General features: G+C 42.0%; 1 protein-coding gene across 2 annotated transcripts in view; it reads left to right on the forward strand.

The window, feature by feature from the left end:
- UNC5C (unc-5 netrin receptor C) overlaps positions 1-13,999 on the forward strand; it is a 252,247-nt gene that overhangs the window by 209,469 nt on the left and 28,779 nt on the right. For both annotated transcript variants that reach the window (XM_035572335.1, XM_050710351.1), the window contains exons 5-7: positions 59-239; positions 1,984-2,151; positions 3,405-3,569. In XM_035572335.1, the coding sequence (XP_035428228.1) occupies positions 59-239; positions 1,984-2,151; positions 3,405-3,569 (514 nt within the window). The remainder of the gene's footprint in view (positions 1-58; positions 240-1,983; positions 2,152-3,404; positions 3,570-13,999) is intronic.

Below are 13,999 nucleotides of genomic sequence, written 5' to 3' on the forward strand. Positions count from 1 at the left end.
TTGTGGTGTGACCGGGTGCTGACTTGCTGCCTCCCCTCCCACCCTTTGAAACCCCCAGGTGGAGTGGCTGAAGAATGAAGAAGTGATTGACCCCGTGGAAGACCGAAATTTTTACATCACCATTGATCACAACCTGATCATCAAGCAAGCCCGGCTTTCTGACACAGCCAACTACACCTGTGTCGCCAAAAACATCGTGGCCAAAAGGAAAAGCACTACAGCGACTGTGATCGTATATGGTGAGTGATGCCTTGTCCTGCTGCATGAGGGTGGATGCTCAGGAGGGACACTCCTAGAGATGCAAGATGCCTGTGTGTAACTTTTACTGCAGTCTGTGACCAGACCTGTCCTCCTGGGCTGCATTGGGACTTGCAGCCGTGTACAGGGGCTGCAGTCAGAGCTCAGTACTGGAAACACTCAGGACAGGCCTGACGGCTTGGCTTTTTGGTGACAGAGGACAATTTAAAGGGGGACCAGGCACTTAAACAAATGCTGGTTGTCTGATTGAAGAGAGAGCAGGCGCTCCCCTTGCCTTAACACATGCCAGCAAATAACCATGGGGGCATTTCCTCCAGCAAGAGCATCCGAGACATTGCTTTCTACCAATGCATTTCATTTTCTTGGTGACATTTTTCAGAAATAAGAGTAAAACCAAAAGGAAGTGTGTGCTTCCAGGTACTGGTAAGAGTGTCGGAGCTCAGCAGAATCACCCATTTTCTTATACCTCTTTAAATAGACTTTTCTTTGGTGTCTGCTACACCCTGATGTCTAAGGGCAAATTAGGAAAGCACTCTGGGGCTGCAGTTCACAGTCACACGATCTGGCTTAAAAATAAACATCAAGGGAGTATGAAGCATCAGTTAGCATTATTCTATATCTGCCTCCACAGCCCTGATCTAGCACTGAGGTTGGCCCTGCTTTGGCTGGGGAGGGGCTGGACCAGATGCTTTCCTGGGGTCTCCTCCAGCCTTGCTCTCCCCCACCAACCTGAGCCTTTGCCCCCACAAAATCATCGCCACGATGCCTCCCAAGCTGGGGTATCCAGCAGAACAAAACCTGCTCTGACAACGCGCCAGCTGACTGTCCTGGTGTTCCTTACAATCAGCTTAATTATAGGATAGACAAGTAGGAAGAAATCCCTATGATTATCCCTAATATTCATTTCATATTCAGGGTAGCAGTTAGATTTAATTGTAAGCAGTTGCTTCCCTGAAGTTACAATGAGGGCCTTTTAGTTCAGTTTTTATAGAAAACCGGCTGAATTGAGTTGATTAGCAGTGTTTGTGATACTGAGGGATGGACCTTGCAATAGCACTGCGTTTTGTAACTGTGATGAATGCAGAAATAGAGAGATGTAGTCATGCTGCAACTCTTCCTCATTCACATACAGTATTTTTTTGAACTGTGCAGTCAAGAGACATATGTAGGGGAGCAGCCATTTGTATGGTTTTTGCTACTAGAGCTGCTTAAGGCTTGTGTTATTGCACAGACATTTGGGGGCTGGGGAATCCGAACAGTCAGCATGTTACCCATACCCTGATGAAGGCATTATTAAATAGAGCAGCACGGCTCCCCCTTCATCCATCCATCCAGGTCTTGGCATCCATCCATCCATCCAGAAAATGAATTGAGTGGAAAAGAAAGCATAAATTTCTTCCCAAATATAAACATCTTCCCAAAGCCTAAAAATAAAAATTTAGTCTAAGTTCACTCTGAGCATCTTAAATATCTGTCAGAGTGGTGCTGGCACATTCACATGCACCAGCTATTTCTACAGAGGGGTGAGTGAAGTGGCTCTGACATCCTGAAGTCACCCCCTGGAAAGGAAGGAAAAGGAAATCATCGGTTCCTTCTCTGCCTGTTCAAAGCACAGGTGTGTCTCAGTGTGCACAGATGATGGGTACATCCAAGAACGAGCTGCAGTGCGGGTTATTTCCCAGATGGATTTCGTGTGCTGTCACACTCTTACCTCTTGCTTTTCAGTGAACGGTGGCTGGTCTACCTGGACGGAGTGGTCAGTGTGCAACAGCCGATGTGGGAGAGGCTTTCAGAAGCGCACCAGGACATGCACCAACCCTGCCCCACTCAACGGCGGTGCCTTCTGCGAGGGCCAAAGCGTTCAGAAAATAGCTTGCACCACCCTGTGTCCAGGTTCAGTATGAACAGAACTTAGCCCTAGATATGTATATATATTTTTTAAACCAGTCAATCCAGGAGAAGACTGCTAGTTAGAAAAGCCTCCTTCTCTTTATTAATAAATCCAACATTTCAGTAAATGAATATGAAATTATGTTATGTAAGTAGATAAAATAGTGAGCACATTACATCGAGCAGCAGGGGATTCAGTCTCACTTTTGCATGCAGCTTGCAATGTTGTCTCAGCCCTGGTAATTTGGGGGATTTGGAGAACATTCAGAGCTTCAGACTGGGAGATAAAGGTTGAAAACTCTGGAAGAGGACTGAAATTTGAGTACAGAAAGTGACTGTGATGTAAATATATTTGTAATGTCTGTTCAGTCCAGCTGTCACAGCAAGTGGACCGTTTGAGAGACATCTGGCTGCAGATGCCAAATTTGGGGCATATTTACCTGACTTCAGATACAAAGACATTTATACTAGAAAGAGATCTATGTCCATGCCCTTAAAAGGGATTTAAATGTAAGCATCTGAAAAATACAGAATTGTTTCAGGGGACATGAGGTAGTTGGTGGCTTTTCCTTGACAATGTCCTACCATCTGTCCTATCATCCTGTGTGAGCAGCCCCACTGAAACCAATGGCATTGCTATTTGAATAAGGTCATTTTCAGCTTTTGAAGCTTGGCTATCCAACCCTGGGTCTGGGTGGCTGAAAACAGCTGAAAATAGCAGAAATTTCCTTGCTGGTTCTTATTCCAGGTGACAGACTCTGGCTCAGGCTCCGTCACTGAAATAATTTCATAATTAGTTCTTTGGCTATTTCACTTCTTGCTTTTGAAAATCAATTGCAGGATTTAGAAAGGTGCTAAATACATTCCTGATTTCACTCATGTGAAACATATCAGTGCCTTCAGATATTTCTTTTAATATAAAATATTTAACATTAAATATCTTCCTAGAAGAGAAGAACTGGCCAAGTTTAATTTTAACCTCTGTGTTAAAAAATTTTTAAAAAATCACAGATTGCCGACTTGACGTTTGTCTTCTCATACACTTTGAGTGCAGATAAACTGCTGACAAGTTTCTAAAAAGGGAGGGGAAAGAGCAGAAATGGGTCTGGGGCAGAAATATGACTTGTAAAAATACAAGCTGGCTCCATTCCAGGTCAGGCATTGGTATGACTTAGGGTCCTCCTGCTCTGCTGGGATGGCTGAAAGCTGTAGTTTGGCTTATCCCCCTAATGCCTCATATCCTTTCAATGTCTCAGTGGATGGCAAGTGGACATCCTGGAGCAAGTGGTCCACGTGCGGCACGGAGTGCACCCACTGGCGCCGGAGGGAGTGCACGGCCCCGGCGCCAAAGAACGGGGGGAAGGACTGCGAGGGGCTGGTGCTGCAGTCCAAGAACTGCACGGATGGGCTCTGCATGCAGGGTAAGTACTGCCATGCCGGCTCCGGGGTCTGGGAAAGATGTGGCTGTGGAAAAACCTGCTAGGTGTTTTGTTATAAAATGTCTCCTGCTAGCTGGAGCTGCTGAGTTAGAAGAGTGTCATCCTTTTATTAGGAGATTAATAGTATTATCAGTGACGTGGCTCAAAACAGACAGCAGCAACCCACTTGTGATGCTGCATAACTGTGCTGCCCAGGTGTTGTTTGTCCTGGGGAGGTGCAGAGCTCTGTGACTCACTGTGGGATAGGATATAGGGAAAAGATGGCACACGAACAGCAGAAAAAGGTACACGCACACCTGGACCACAAAGGGAAGCAGTCTATGTAACCATTTCAGCTCCTGCATTATAAACCCAAGCCTTTAACAAGAATGGTGCTTATGATCCCTTTCTATTCCCTACTTTATAGCTGCAAGTCATAAACTGTTCTCTTCTGAACCTCGTTTGTTCTTGGCCCCTGAAGATATGCTTAAGTGGAAAAATACAGGAAAGCTCTTTGTGCTGTTCTTCCCCACCTGTCACACAAACTTGCCAACAGCCCCTACTGGCTAGCAATATCTAGAATAAAAGTTGATCCCCCTGCAAGAAAATGCTTTTCCCTTCCTCAAAGTCAGATATTCAAGTGTGGCACACAAGACCTTTGAGCCTGTGGAGGAGAATCTTTTCCTTGAAGTCTTCCTTTGGAGCCTGTACTGTGATTCTGACATTTGTTTACGAAAAACTAGTCTTTTCTGTCTTTCCCGTCCCATCTTAAAAATGAAGACACTCCGTTCTGCTGGTGCATTGAAACTTCCTTTAGCATTTTGTTAGCAAAATAACCTGAGCACAGTAACCTCTCTCCTGAACAGTCATCCTGTCTCTCTGCAGTACATCACACTTCCTCCTTCTCTGTTGAGCCTCAGCTCTTCATTGCACAAAGAGTTGAGGTTGTCACCATCCAGTATCTACGTGTCCAGATCATAAAATGCTTTGAGTTTTTTCATGAAAAAGGAGTCAGGAATTTTTATGCTCTCCAACAGGTTACTTGTGACTGAAATAGTCAAAATGTCATCAAAGTGACACCATTAACTACTCAATAGGTTTACTTCTTGAATAACTGCTGTTTAGGTGCTACTGTCCTGGTGGCAATCTCTCAAGCTAGCCTATGTCACAGCATTTTGCCCTGAGGTTTCCAGATGTACAAAAAACACTTTTCCACTGTGGCTTGCACAAACACTTTCATCATGTTAAAAACTACTAGTCAATGTCAACAGCATAAAAAAAAAAACTATAATTCTTCAATGTTTGTTTTTACAGGGAAGATAGAAAGATTCAGAGCTCCTCTCTTTTTATTTCTAAAGATAAGGAAAAAAAATAAAATCCAGCCACATCTTATTATAAAACACCTTTGTGACTTTTATAGTGGGGAAGCTAACGTACCCCCTAGCTCCAGTGGTATGAATAAGTCATTATGGTAAATTAGGAAGAAAAGATACATCCCCTCTACAGAAGAGCTCTTTACTATCAGTTTATATTTAGACAGGTGTATGTCATCTTTGTGTATGTGCATAAAGAGAGCCATTTAAGCAGAAATCTGGTGGAAGAATAGATATAATGGTACGGCAGAATAAAAGCCCTGTAGGGATCTCATTTATCTGTTGATGGTATATTGCATTTTATTTGTGAAAGTGGATGCAGAGTATAAAGCAGAGATCTTCAGTGGGAGAGAGGGTGAGGCTATTGTGAATCTTATTCTGCTTCATATATATGTATATAAAAAATGGTAATGAAAAATATACAGTCACATATTGACCCGCTTGGCGCCAGGGGCTGTGATCATCTTTCAGTGTTGGAATTTAATGGCAGTGTTTTAATGGTGTCTTTATACTCGTGGGGCTTCATACACCTGTAAAACTTACAGTCCTGCTCCCTGATCCATCACTGCTGAGAAGATTGATTTGCTGTACTTTATGGCAGCGTGCCTACCATTCCCTCTCTTTCTTTCTGTCTTTCTTACTTTCATTCTCCCTTGCAGTTTATGCAAAGCCATTCTGACCACTTTACATTTTTGCTGGTGTGGGTCTGGCTTCATAACAGATCTATCTGCCCGCTGAGCTAAGAGTGAACACAGAACTCTTTTCATTCCTAAAACACCACGTATCTTTCCACATTATTTGAGGCTGGTGAGGGTTGTCCTGAAGCTGGTATCTCCCCCAGCCTGGGGATCTCTGGATCCACCGCAGACTTCAAAACCTTCTTGCTGGTGGGTCCCCTGTGGCACAAGTGGCATGTGGAGCCATGGCCACCTGCCCTCTGTGGCCATAGCCCTCCAGGAGCTGTGCTGGCTGGCTGCTGACCTGCCCCATGGCCAAATCCTGCCCCTAGGTGCCCTGGTGCTTCCTCATCAGTGTCAGAATTTAGTGCCAGCTTGAAGGTTACCTTTCACGCTGTGGAGATGTAGCTGGGATCAAAGAATTAGTAGATGCCCTCTCTAACCACTAGGCTGTTGCTTTGACAAAAACTCACTTGTAAACATATATCTCTATATAGCTGTATATAAAAGATATCCTGGAAAACATTGGGCTGAATGAGTCTAATTTGCAAGCCCTTTCTTTTCCAGTCTATTATTCACTATGGTAGCATCAGCTGGATAAATCAATAAGCTCTTTCATCAGACTGCCCCTGCTCCAGCAAAGAGCAGCAGTCTGCACCACTATCGATTTCTGTGGGGATAAAAACTGTGGAGCTTTCTCCATCCCTTGTAATTACAGTATTTTACACCCAAAGCTTCAGTTTGTGCTTACCACTAACTGTGGCATTTCTCGTACAACTCTGCTGTCACATTTATTCAGACTAATGATCTTGCTAGTACACACATACACTCCCTTATTCAGTAGTTAGTATTTTTCTGTTAACATGAAAGGATGAACAGTCATTAAACTAGAGAGCCTGCAGAGAGGCAGAAAGCTGAACTGAAGAAGAAAAGCAGCTCTAGTGAAAATTTAGGGCGGTCATTACTATTTTAAGTTTCCAAATACACAATATTGCCTAGCAGGTCCCGTTATAACAATTTTGTAATTCCCATAATAGCATTAGTACGATCTTCTGGAACAAAATATGCTGTAGGTGTAGGAAGAATTGCCTGATTACCACCCACACTAGTTGCATTATTGCCTCCATAGTTGCATTATTTTCCATTTGAAGTCTGAGAACTGTGGTAAATACTTTGGTGCAATCAGCAACACTTTTAAAGGCACACACTGCATCTCACAGGGGATCTCTATATGCTGGATTGCTGCAATTAGCCCTCTCCTCATCCTGCTTAATGACTTTTGTGGGTGTTCTGTGTGGACACCAAGCAAGCACAGCACTGCATGGCTGGCTTGCATTTCAGCACAAATAGTTCCCTTCTGGGGATCGCATTGGCTAAGATCAAACATATTAGCTGCTGTATCGGGCATGTCCGTGCTCAGAGCATGTCACCTACATCCTCTCTGCTGAGGATCTGAAGTGACAGTGTTCAGGTCTCTTTTCTCCCTGTCCTGAATAAATAAGTTCTGAAAGCCTGTAGACATGAGCATGGTGCCTGTCAGTTCTAGTAAAGCATGTCTTTTCTGAAATCATGCCTCTGATGGACAAGTTGGCACCAGCATGGTCAGGAGATAACCAGTGTCCCTTCCTCAGCTCGCTCTCAGCTTTCACAAACCACTATGGCTTTTCATAAAAGGCTGGCTAAGCTGTGCTTTCAATTTTCTTTCAAAACAGCGTTAGCTGTCTTACAGCAGCAAGGTAATACTGAAGAAGCACATGCCACTTGAGGACTATAGAATATATAGTTCCGTAAATAGTGCTGTCGCTCTGTGCAGTAAAAACTGTTCGCTTTATACCATCTCATAATACGAAGTACAAACCCATCATTTAATAGGGCTAAAAGGAAATTTCCACTGGTCAAGTGTAATCAGATCCAATGTGGGCTTTTCCTTTGGATTTAAATAAATTAGCATGAAAAGATTGAGGCTGGCTACTATCACTTAAAGAATGGAAGAAAAGATTCAAAACATCTTCACCTGTCAGTATGGGCAATCTAAGAGTTGGATACACCACTTGAGAAAAGGCAGCTATAGCATGGTGAAGATGCTATTATCAGACCTATTTTAACATTTCGTGTTAAAAAAGGCTGCCTACTAGTTGAGAGTGAATTGATGTGTTACTTTTTTAGTTGCCACATCCTTTGTAATCTTTGTCTGAAAGGCAGGGTAAGGTTCCTCTTGCAATGGTAGTGACTTAAGCATGTGAAGAAGATGCAATTTGTCCTGGTGGTGTGCTAAATGGTTAACTACTGCCATTTTCCAGTCTCGTGCTGTTTATACACAGGTTTTAAGTAGAAAGCAGGGTTAACCTGATACTAACATCTCTTTCTTCCTGAAACATATATATTCTGCACATGCCCTGCTTGTTTAATTTAACATGCCAGAACCTTCTGATGGGATAAGCATTCATTTCCCTTTTTGGCTTGTTTTGAAAGCAGGCATTCAGCGAGGAATTACAGAGCAGAGCAGTTTGATGAGGACCTCTGGTCCTCCAGAGCAGATTAGTGTGCAAAGAGCAGGGGAATGTTTTTCAGGCTCCGGGAGGTAAGCAAAGCTCTCTCAAGGGAGATTGCAACAGAAGCCTGTGTGTGCAGAGGAATGAAATAAAACCTTTTATTAAGAGCATGTGGGTCAAGAGGGAACTTATAATACGTTCAGTCTGTCAGCATAATAATATATCCACCTGGCCCATTGTGCTGAGCCCTTGCAGGGGGAGTTTCATTCATTCAAATAACGCATCTCATCTGTTCCTAGAGGAAGTTTTCTACAATATTGTTATTTGATATTAATAAAGAGATGTGTTATTCTATTTTTAACCCAACTACTATGTAATGGTGTAGCAGCCAAGGGAGTTCATGCACACATCTCAGAGTTACGACTCGTAGTTATTTTTACTGTAGCAACAAGAGAAATCCCTAGCTGAGAAGTGTCCACACTCTGGCGGGCCCTCTGCAACTGCCTAGTGAGAGTTCTTGCCTAGAAAAGCTTCTGCTCAAAGCAGATAAAAGCTTTGAGAGAAAACAGAAGTGCAGAGCCACAAGCAGAACCCAGGACACCAAAATCTCTGTTTCTTACCCCCAGTCACTTCAGAAAGAGTCCCCTCCCCAATAATTTTAATGTAAGGCAAGTGCTCTAAGATTTCTAGTCTGTTTTGAAAAATCTCAACTAATTCAAGAATATTATAGCTAGGAAGAAAAGAGAAAAACCCAAACCTCATCCACCCATAATTTCGTCCTTATTTCCCTATTGTTTTTTTTTCTTTTATTCTTCCTGTACTCCTTCTTGAAAGAAAAATGCAAGTTTACAATAAAATCTACCTGATACATTAACTTCATCATGGAAAAAAGTACAGTGACTGTACTCAGTGTTTATATTTTCCTCACTGTGTACAAAGATGGGTAGATGTGATGATTTTTGCATTCCTGGCAGGGTGTCAAGTGTGAGGTTACACAAGCAGCCCAAGGCTCATCAAGGAGTCAGTGACAGGATCAGAAGTAAAACTCAGAGCTCTCGGCTTCTAAATCTGTATGCAACTTAAAGGACTAACAAAAACATTGGCAGCATACTTAAATGAAACCTCATGTTAGGGAAAGAAGTTTCTATAGTTTGGGAAATAAGCCAGAAAGCCAGAGAATACAAGTTACCTTACCTGTGAGCTTACAGACCTACCAAGGATTTTGGTACATCACTGAACATCCATTTGGATAACTCCTGCTCTCCATGAGCCTTTTTTCCATCAGGCATAACAGTTTTGGTCCCCCTGTTCAAGATGCCTTCCAGCTGTCCCTTCCTTCACCACGCTGTTTGCCACGCACCCCCTCTTCAGTGCCACTCTGTGTCCTTCTTTCAGCTCTCCCTGTAACCCATTTGCTCTTGGCCAGCTACAATTGCAAAACAAAGCAAATCCCAGGAAGTCTATTCAGGCACTGCAAATGTGGAATTTGCAAATACACAATCGAGCAAATCGAAATGCTAGACAAGTGTTTACTTTTGCTGTCAAACATCCATAACAAACCCAATGTTAAGGTTCCGTGGTTCTAAGATATTAAAGACTGACATAAGATTTAGTCAAAAGGTCAAAGTCCTTAACTGTAAAAGATTGCATAACGTCAAAATTGCCTGTTCTAATCCACATCAAATTTTAGCAACAAGTTATCCTACTCTTCCATCTTCCCCCACCCCCATATACATGGCATGCATGTTTAAACTAAGGCAAGACCTTTCTAACAATATTAGCAAAATGTCAGGAATCTAATTTAAAATGAAAACATAGTTTCAATCTTAATTATAGAATATCATGCACTCCTGTTCAAGGACAGAAACGGGAGAGACTCCCCATTTAACCTACACACTCAGGAAAGATCTGAGATTATACCCGAGTAAATAATCAGTCACAAAACCTCAAGCTCCTTGTTTATTAGCCCACCCTGAACATGCCAATAATTAGTCCTTTAGAAGGAAAATAAATTACTGTGCATTATCTCCGGGATGCCTGATATCATATCTGACCTTCAGCATCATTAACTGCAGACATGAAGTTCTTTCTTTAGAATAGCAAATATAGGAAGAAGCTGTGCACATTCTGTCTGAGGGTTTTTTGCAGCTCTGGGGACTTTGTTGTGTGGGGGCTGTTTTTTTTTCTTTTCCTTTTTAACCACCATAAATAAGATATTAGATATGACATTTTCTTGGTTATATGCTGGAGTTTCTGGGAAATAGCAGAGGAGAGAAACAATTAACAGCTATTACAATCCAAAGATTATTGTTAATATTTCTTCCGTAATAAAACAGTATTAGCAACATGTTAAGTGGACATGAAGGCTTAGTCCTAAACAGTAAAAACATGGGGTTTACTCTAAGTTTACTTTTGTACTCTTAACTCTGCACCTTTGTAGAAAAGGAACTGCTGGCAGTTTATGCAGTTGTAGTCTATGGACAGTGAGACCTGCAAGGAGCAATTCAAAACTCCTTCATGTCGAATAAAGTCTCCTAAATTCCTTCTCCTAGCCTCTTGGCCATCATAGGGGCTATATGGAGACCTATACACTTGCAGTGCATCTGAGTTCACATCATCTCTTTTGAAAGCTTTGAGCATTTGTACACTGTATTTATCATCTAGAATTTGCTCTACAAGTAATGAAGAAACTCGGCAAGCAATTCTGAGCCACTGGAGCCGGGGGGGAAGAGAAAGGTACTGACTTAGCACTGAAAGACCTCATAATGAGAATTAAGAGCAGAAGCAATCCGATAGATGTTGTTTGGACTGGTATGTGAAAAATGACCTGCTTGCTGGCTTTGAGTTATTAAATATTGGAACTCATCTGATGTATGTATATCCATACAGACATGGTAGAGAAGCAAAGGGTTGTTCCACTAAACTCGTGTCACAATGTGTGCACCACGTGCCTACTTTAAATCATCTCAGAACTTCTCCTGTCCAGTCTTAGGTCTCTTCATTTAGGAGTTAGTTTCTGTTCATCTGTCACAGTTCTGTGGTGCAGAGCCTGTTGCCACCAAAGCTTATTACAACCTCACTGTTGCTACACTGGATAAACCCACCAAACTAGAGAAAGTCAGCAGTTGAATGAGTGCCCTCTTCTTTTCTTATATGCAATTTAAGGGCTTTGACTTTGGAACCAAAAGGGGAAAATGGGCTGCTGCTGTATATTATGCTCATCCTGACGAGTTCATTGCAACAGGATGGTGTGGAGACACATCATGTGGCTAGGCTTTCGAAAGGGCCACGTAATTATGTGACCTCAGCTCCTTTTGAAGCTGTGTAGAGGATAAAGTAAAGAGCATTTATAGATTAAAAGCAAGTGGTGCCAGATTAAAATATTATGCGTTAAAGTAACAAGCGGTTATGGTGTGCTTTATGCAATCTTCACTTTATTAAATGAAAGTGCACGTCTCAGACTCTTACTGACCTTGATACAGCCTCAAAATCTGTATTATTAGCTGTAACCTCAGCAGCTAATGGCATAAAGCAATTTCTTTGTAGGATAATTGTAAATATTTTTGTAAATATGACCAAAACTGGATAAGCCCTAGTATCAATGTGCCTGGAAAAATCACCTTCAGCTACTCCACCATCTTACATACTTACCTGCAGGGAAGAGAGAAAATAGTGACAGAGGCAGCTGGAGAAAATACATGGGAAAAATGGAAAATGCATTTTTTTCTTTCTTCTTTTTTTTTTTTGATAATCTGATCCATTTTCTCTAAAACAGATAACCATTAACACAAATTCAGCATAACGGTAAAGCTAGCAAAATCTAAGGACCAAAAAGGAGAGCCAGTTACAAAGTTCCCTCTGCAAGAAGCCATGGTGTGTTGCTTTACACCACAGGGAAGAAAGTTGTCTTTAAAATAAGCCAGTTCCCAAGCCAAGGACTTTCCAGGTAAAATCAAACACAGGATTTTGGGATGCCCATGGTCATGGTGTTGAGTTCACAATTTAAGCACCGTGCATATATGCCCATTAATATTTTGCGAGGTATATACTTCTCCACGTTGGGGAGGGAAAGCATTTAGAAAAGTTGTTTTAGTGACTATTTGGTGACACTGCTTCAATTTTGGCCTCAAAGGAGGCAGCACCATAATCTCTGCCCAATTATCTTTCATATGTCTGAGGTTCTCCATTCCCAAGTGCTTCATTCCTACCCCCTCCCTGGGCAGAAGGGTTATCTACTTCTCCCAGCGCAAATTGCAGTAGATGAATTCTTGCTGTAGAAAGGGATATTCTGCTTGTCAAAGCTAACCACCTAAGCCAGATGATCTCACACATTCAGATAGCCTGAAGGCCATTTAGTTGCCACGATGTGCCATTGAGTCTCCTGTGGTTATTGGCACAAATGGGTTTCCAAAAGGTCAGAGCAAGACATCTGGGACCAGAATGCTCAGGCTGAACTTCCAACGCTTAGGGGTCATCTGTGCTCACAAACTGCACTGAACTAATTAAATGAGCTTCAAAAAATATTTAGTTAATTGGATGCAATTCCCCAAATCAGTGCAAGTGTGACTGATGCTGAAATTGAGTTAAACCAAATTGATAAAAAGCCTCCTGAAGTCCTTTCTATGTATCAAAGTTGAACTGGTTTATCTTTCCAGTACACTCTGACCTCTGACATATTCACCCTTCTCCAATTTTCTCAGTGTGTTACATCAATATAAAGGTGCTAAAATTGCTGCAGACATTCTTTGTAGAAAGAGAATAGCCAATGCCAACATAATACATCTCTGTAATAATATATCTGGATTTGTACAAAGCATTTGTGCCAGTGTAATTACTTTAGTTTAAAAAGCCCACCTTTAACACTTAATAGAAGCACTTCCACAGGGACAAAAAATGTATTTACAAGCTTAAAGTGGAATATAAAGTAGAACTCATGGAGAAACATCAACTTAATTAAAGGCTTTTTCATGAATGTATTTAATATGCAATTACAGGGGTGCAATTTCTGTGCATAGTCCAAGCCTCCCACTGATTCTCCAGGTATGACATAAGGTCAGGTACTTGTAAAATGAGGGAAATAAATACCCACTTTTGGTAAGCCCCTGAGATCCTCAAACAGAAGGGACTATGCAAGTGTAAAGTATGATTATTACTATTTCACTCGTCCAGCAGTAAGTTACACAACAAAACATCAAAAGCCCCTTTGAAAATGTACATTTCCCAACAAGCTGTAGGAAGAAGTTTAAATTACTTTTCTCAAAGCAAGTAGCTCACTGTGAAGCCAGCTGCTCTGCATGTGAGTCAGCAGCCTCAGCAGCCTTCCTAGAGTCAAATCCAACAGCACCTTTCTAAATTCACCCTTGTTAAAAAATTTGATGATCCTGGTAGAAGTCCCTCAGGCATTTGCCAAGCAGTGCTGTTGATACAGGGAAGAAAAAAAAAAAAAAAAAAGGAAAAAATGTCTTTTTTTTTCTCTTTGAAGAGAGGAGGGGAGTCATTCTTCATTATTTCAGGTACTAATCCCAGCAGGTTTGCATGGTTATATGATAAAAATGTCCTTTCTCATTGTTTGAAGGTGTTGTCCGAGGGACCAGTGTGAAAGCCAACTTTGTAAGGCAATGCCTGTGCTCTGGCAGCAGGAGCATGGCCATAGCCCAAACTCCTGCACAGCCACTGCAGCTATGCGTGGCTACAAGCCTTCCACTTACCGCTTCTGCTGCGATGCCTGCTTCCCTTTGGAACAGCTCTTTCATGACAATGGAGCGCTTGAAAATAGTTTTATTCTGAAAGCTCCTGCCCAAATGGCAGAGGGTGTCTATAGTTGCCTTGTTTGAGCCATCTCCAACAAATGTGTTTAATTTGCAAGTACAAATGGAGGTGGCATTTGGCAT

The sequence above is a fragment of the Cygnus atratus genome, chromosome 4 (assembly GCF_013377495.2).
Source record: "Cygnus atratus isolate AKBS03 ecotype Queensland, Australia chromosome 4, CAtr_DNAZoo_HiC_assembly, whole genome shotgun sequence".
NCBI classification, from domain to species: Eukaryota; Metazoa; Chordata; class Aves; order Anseriformes; family Anatidae; genus Cygnus; species Cygnus atratus.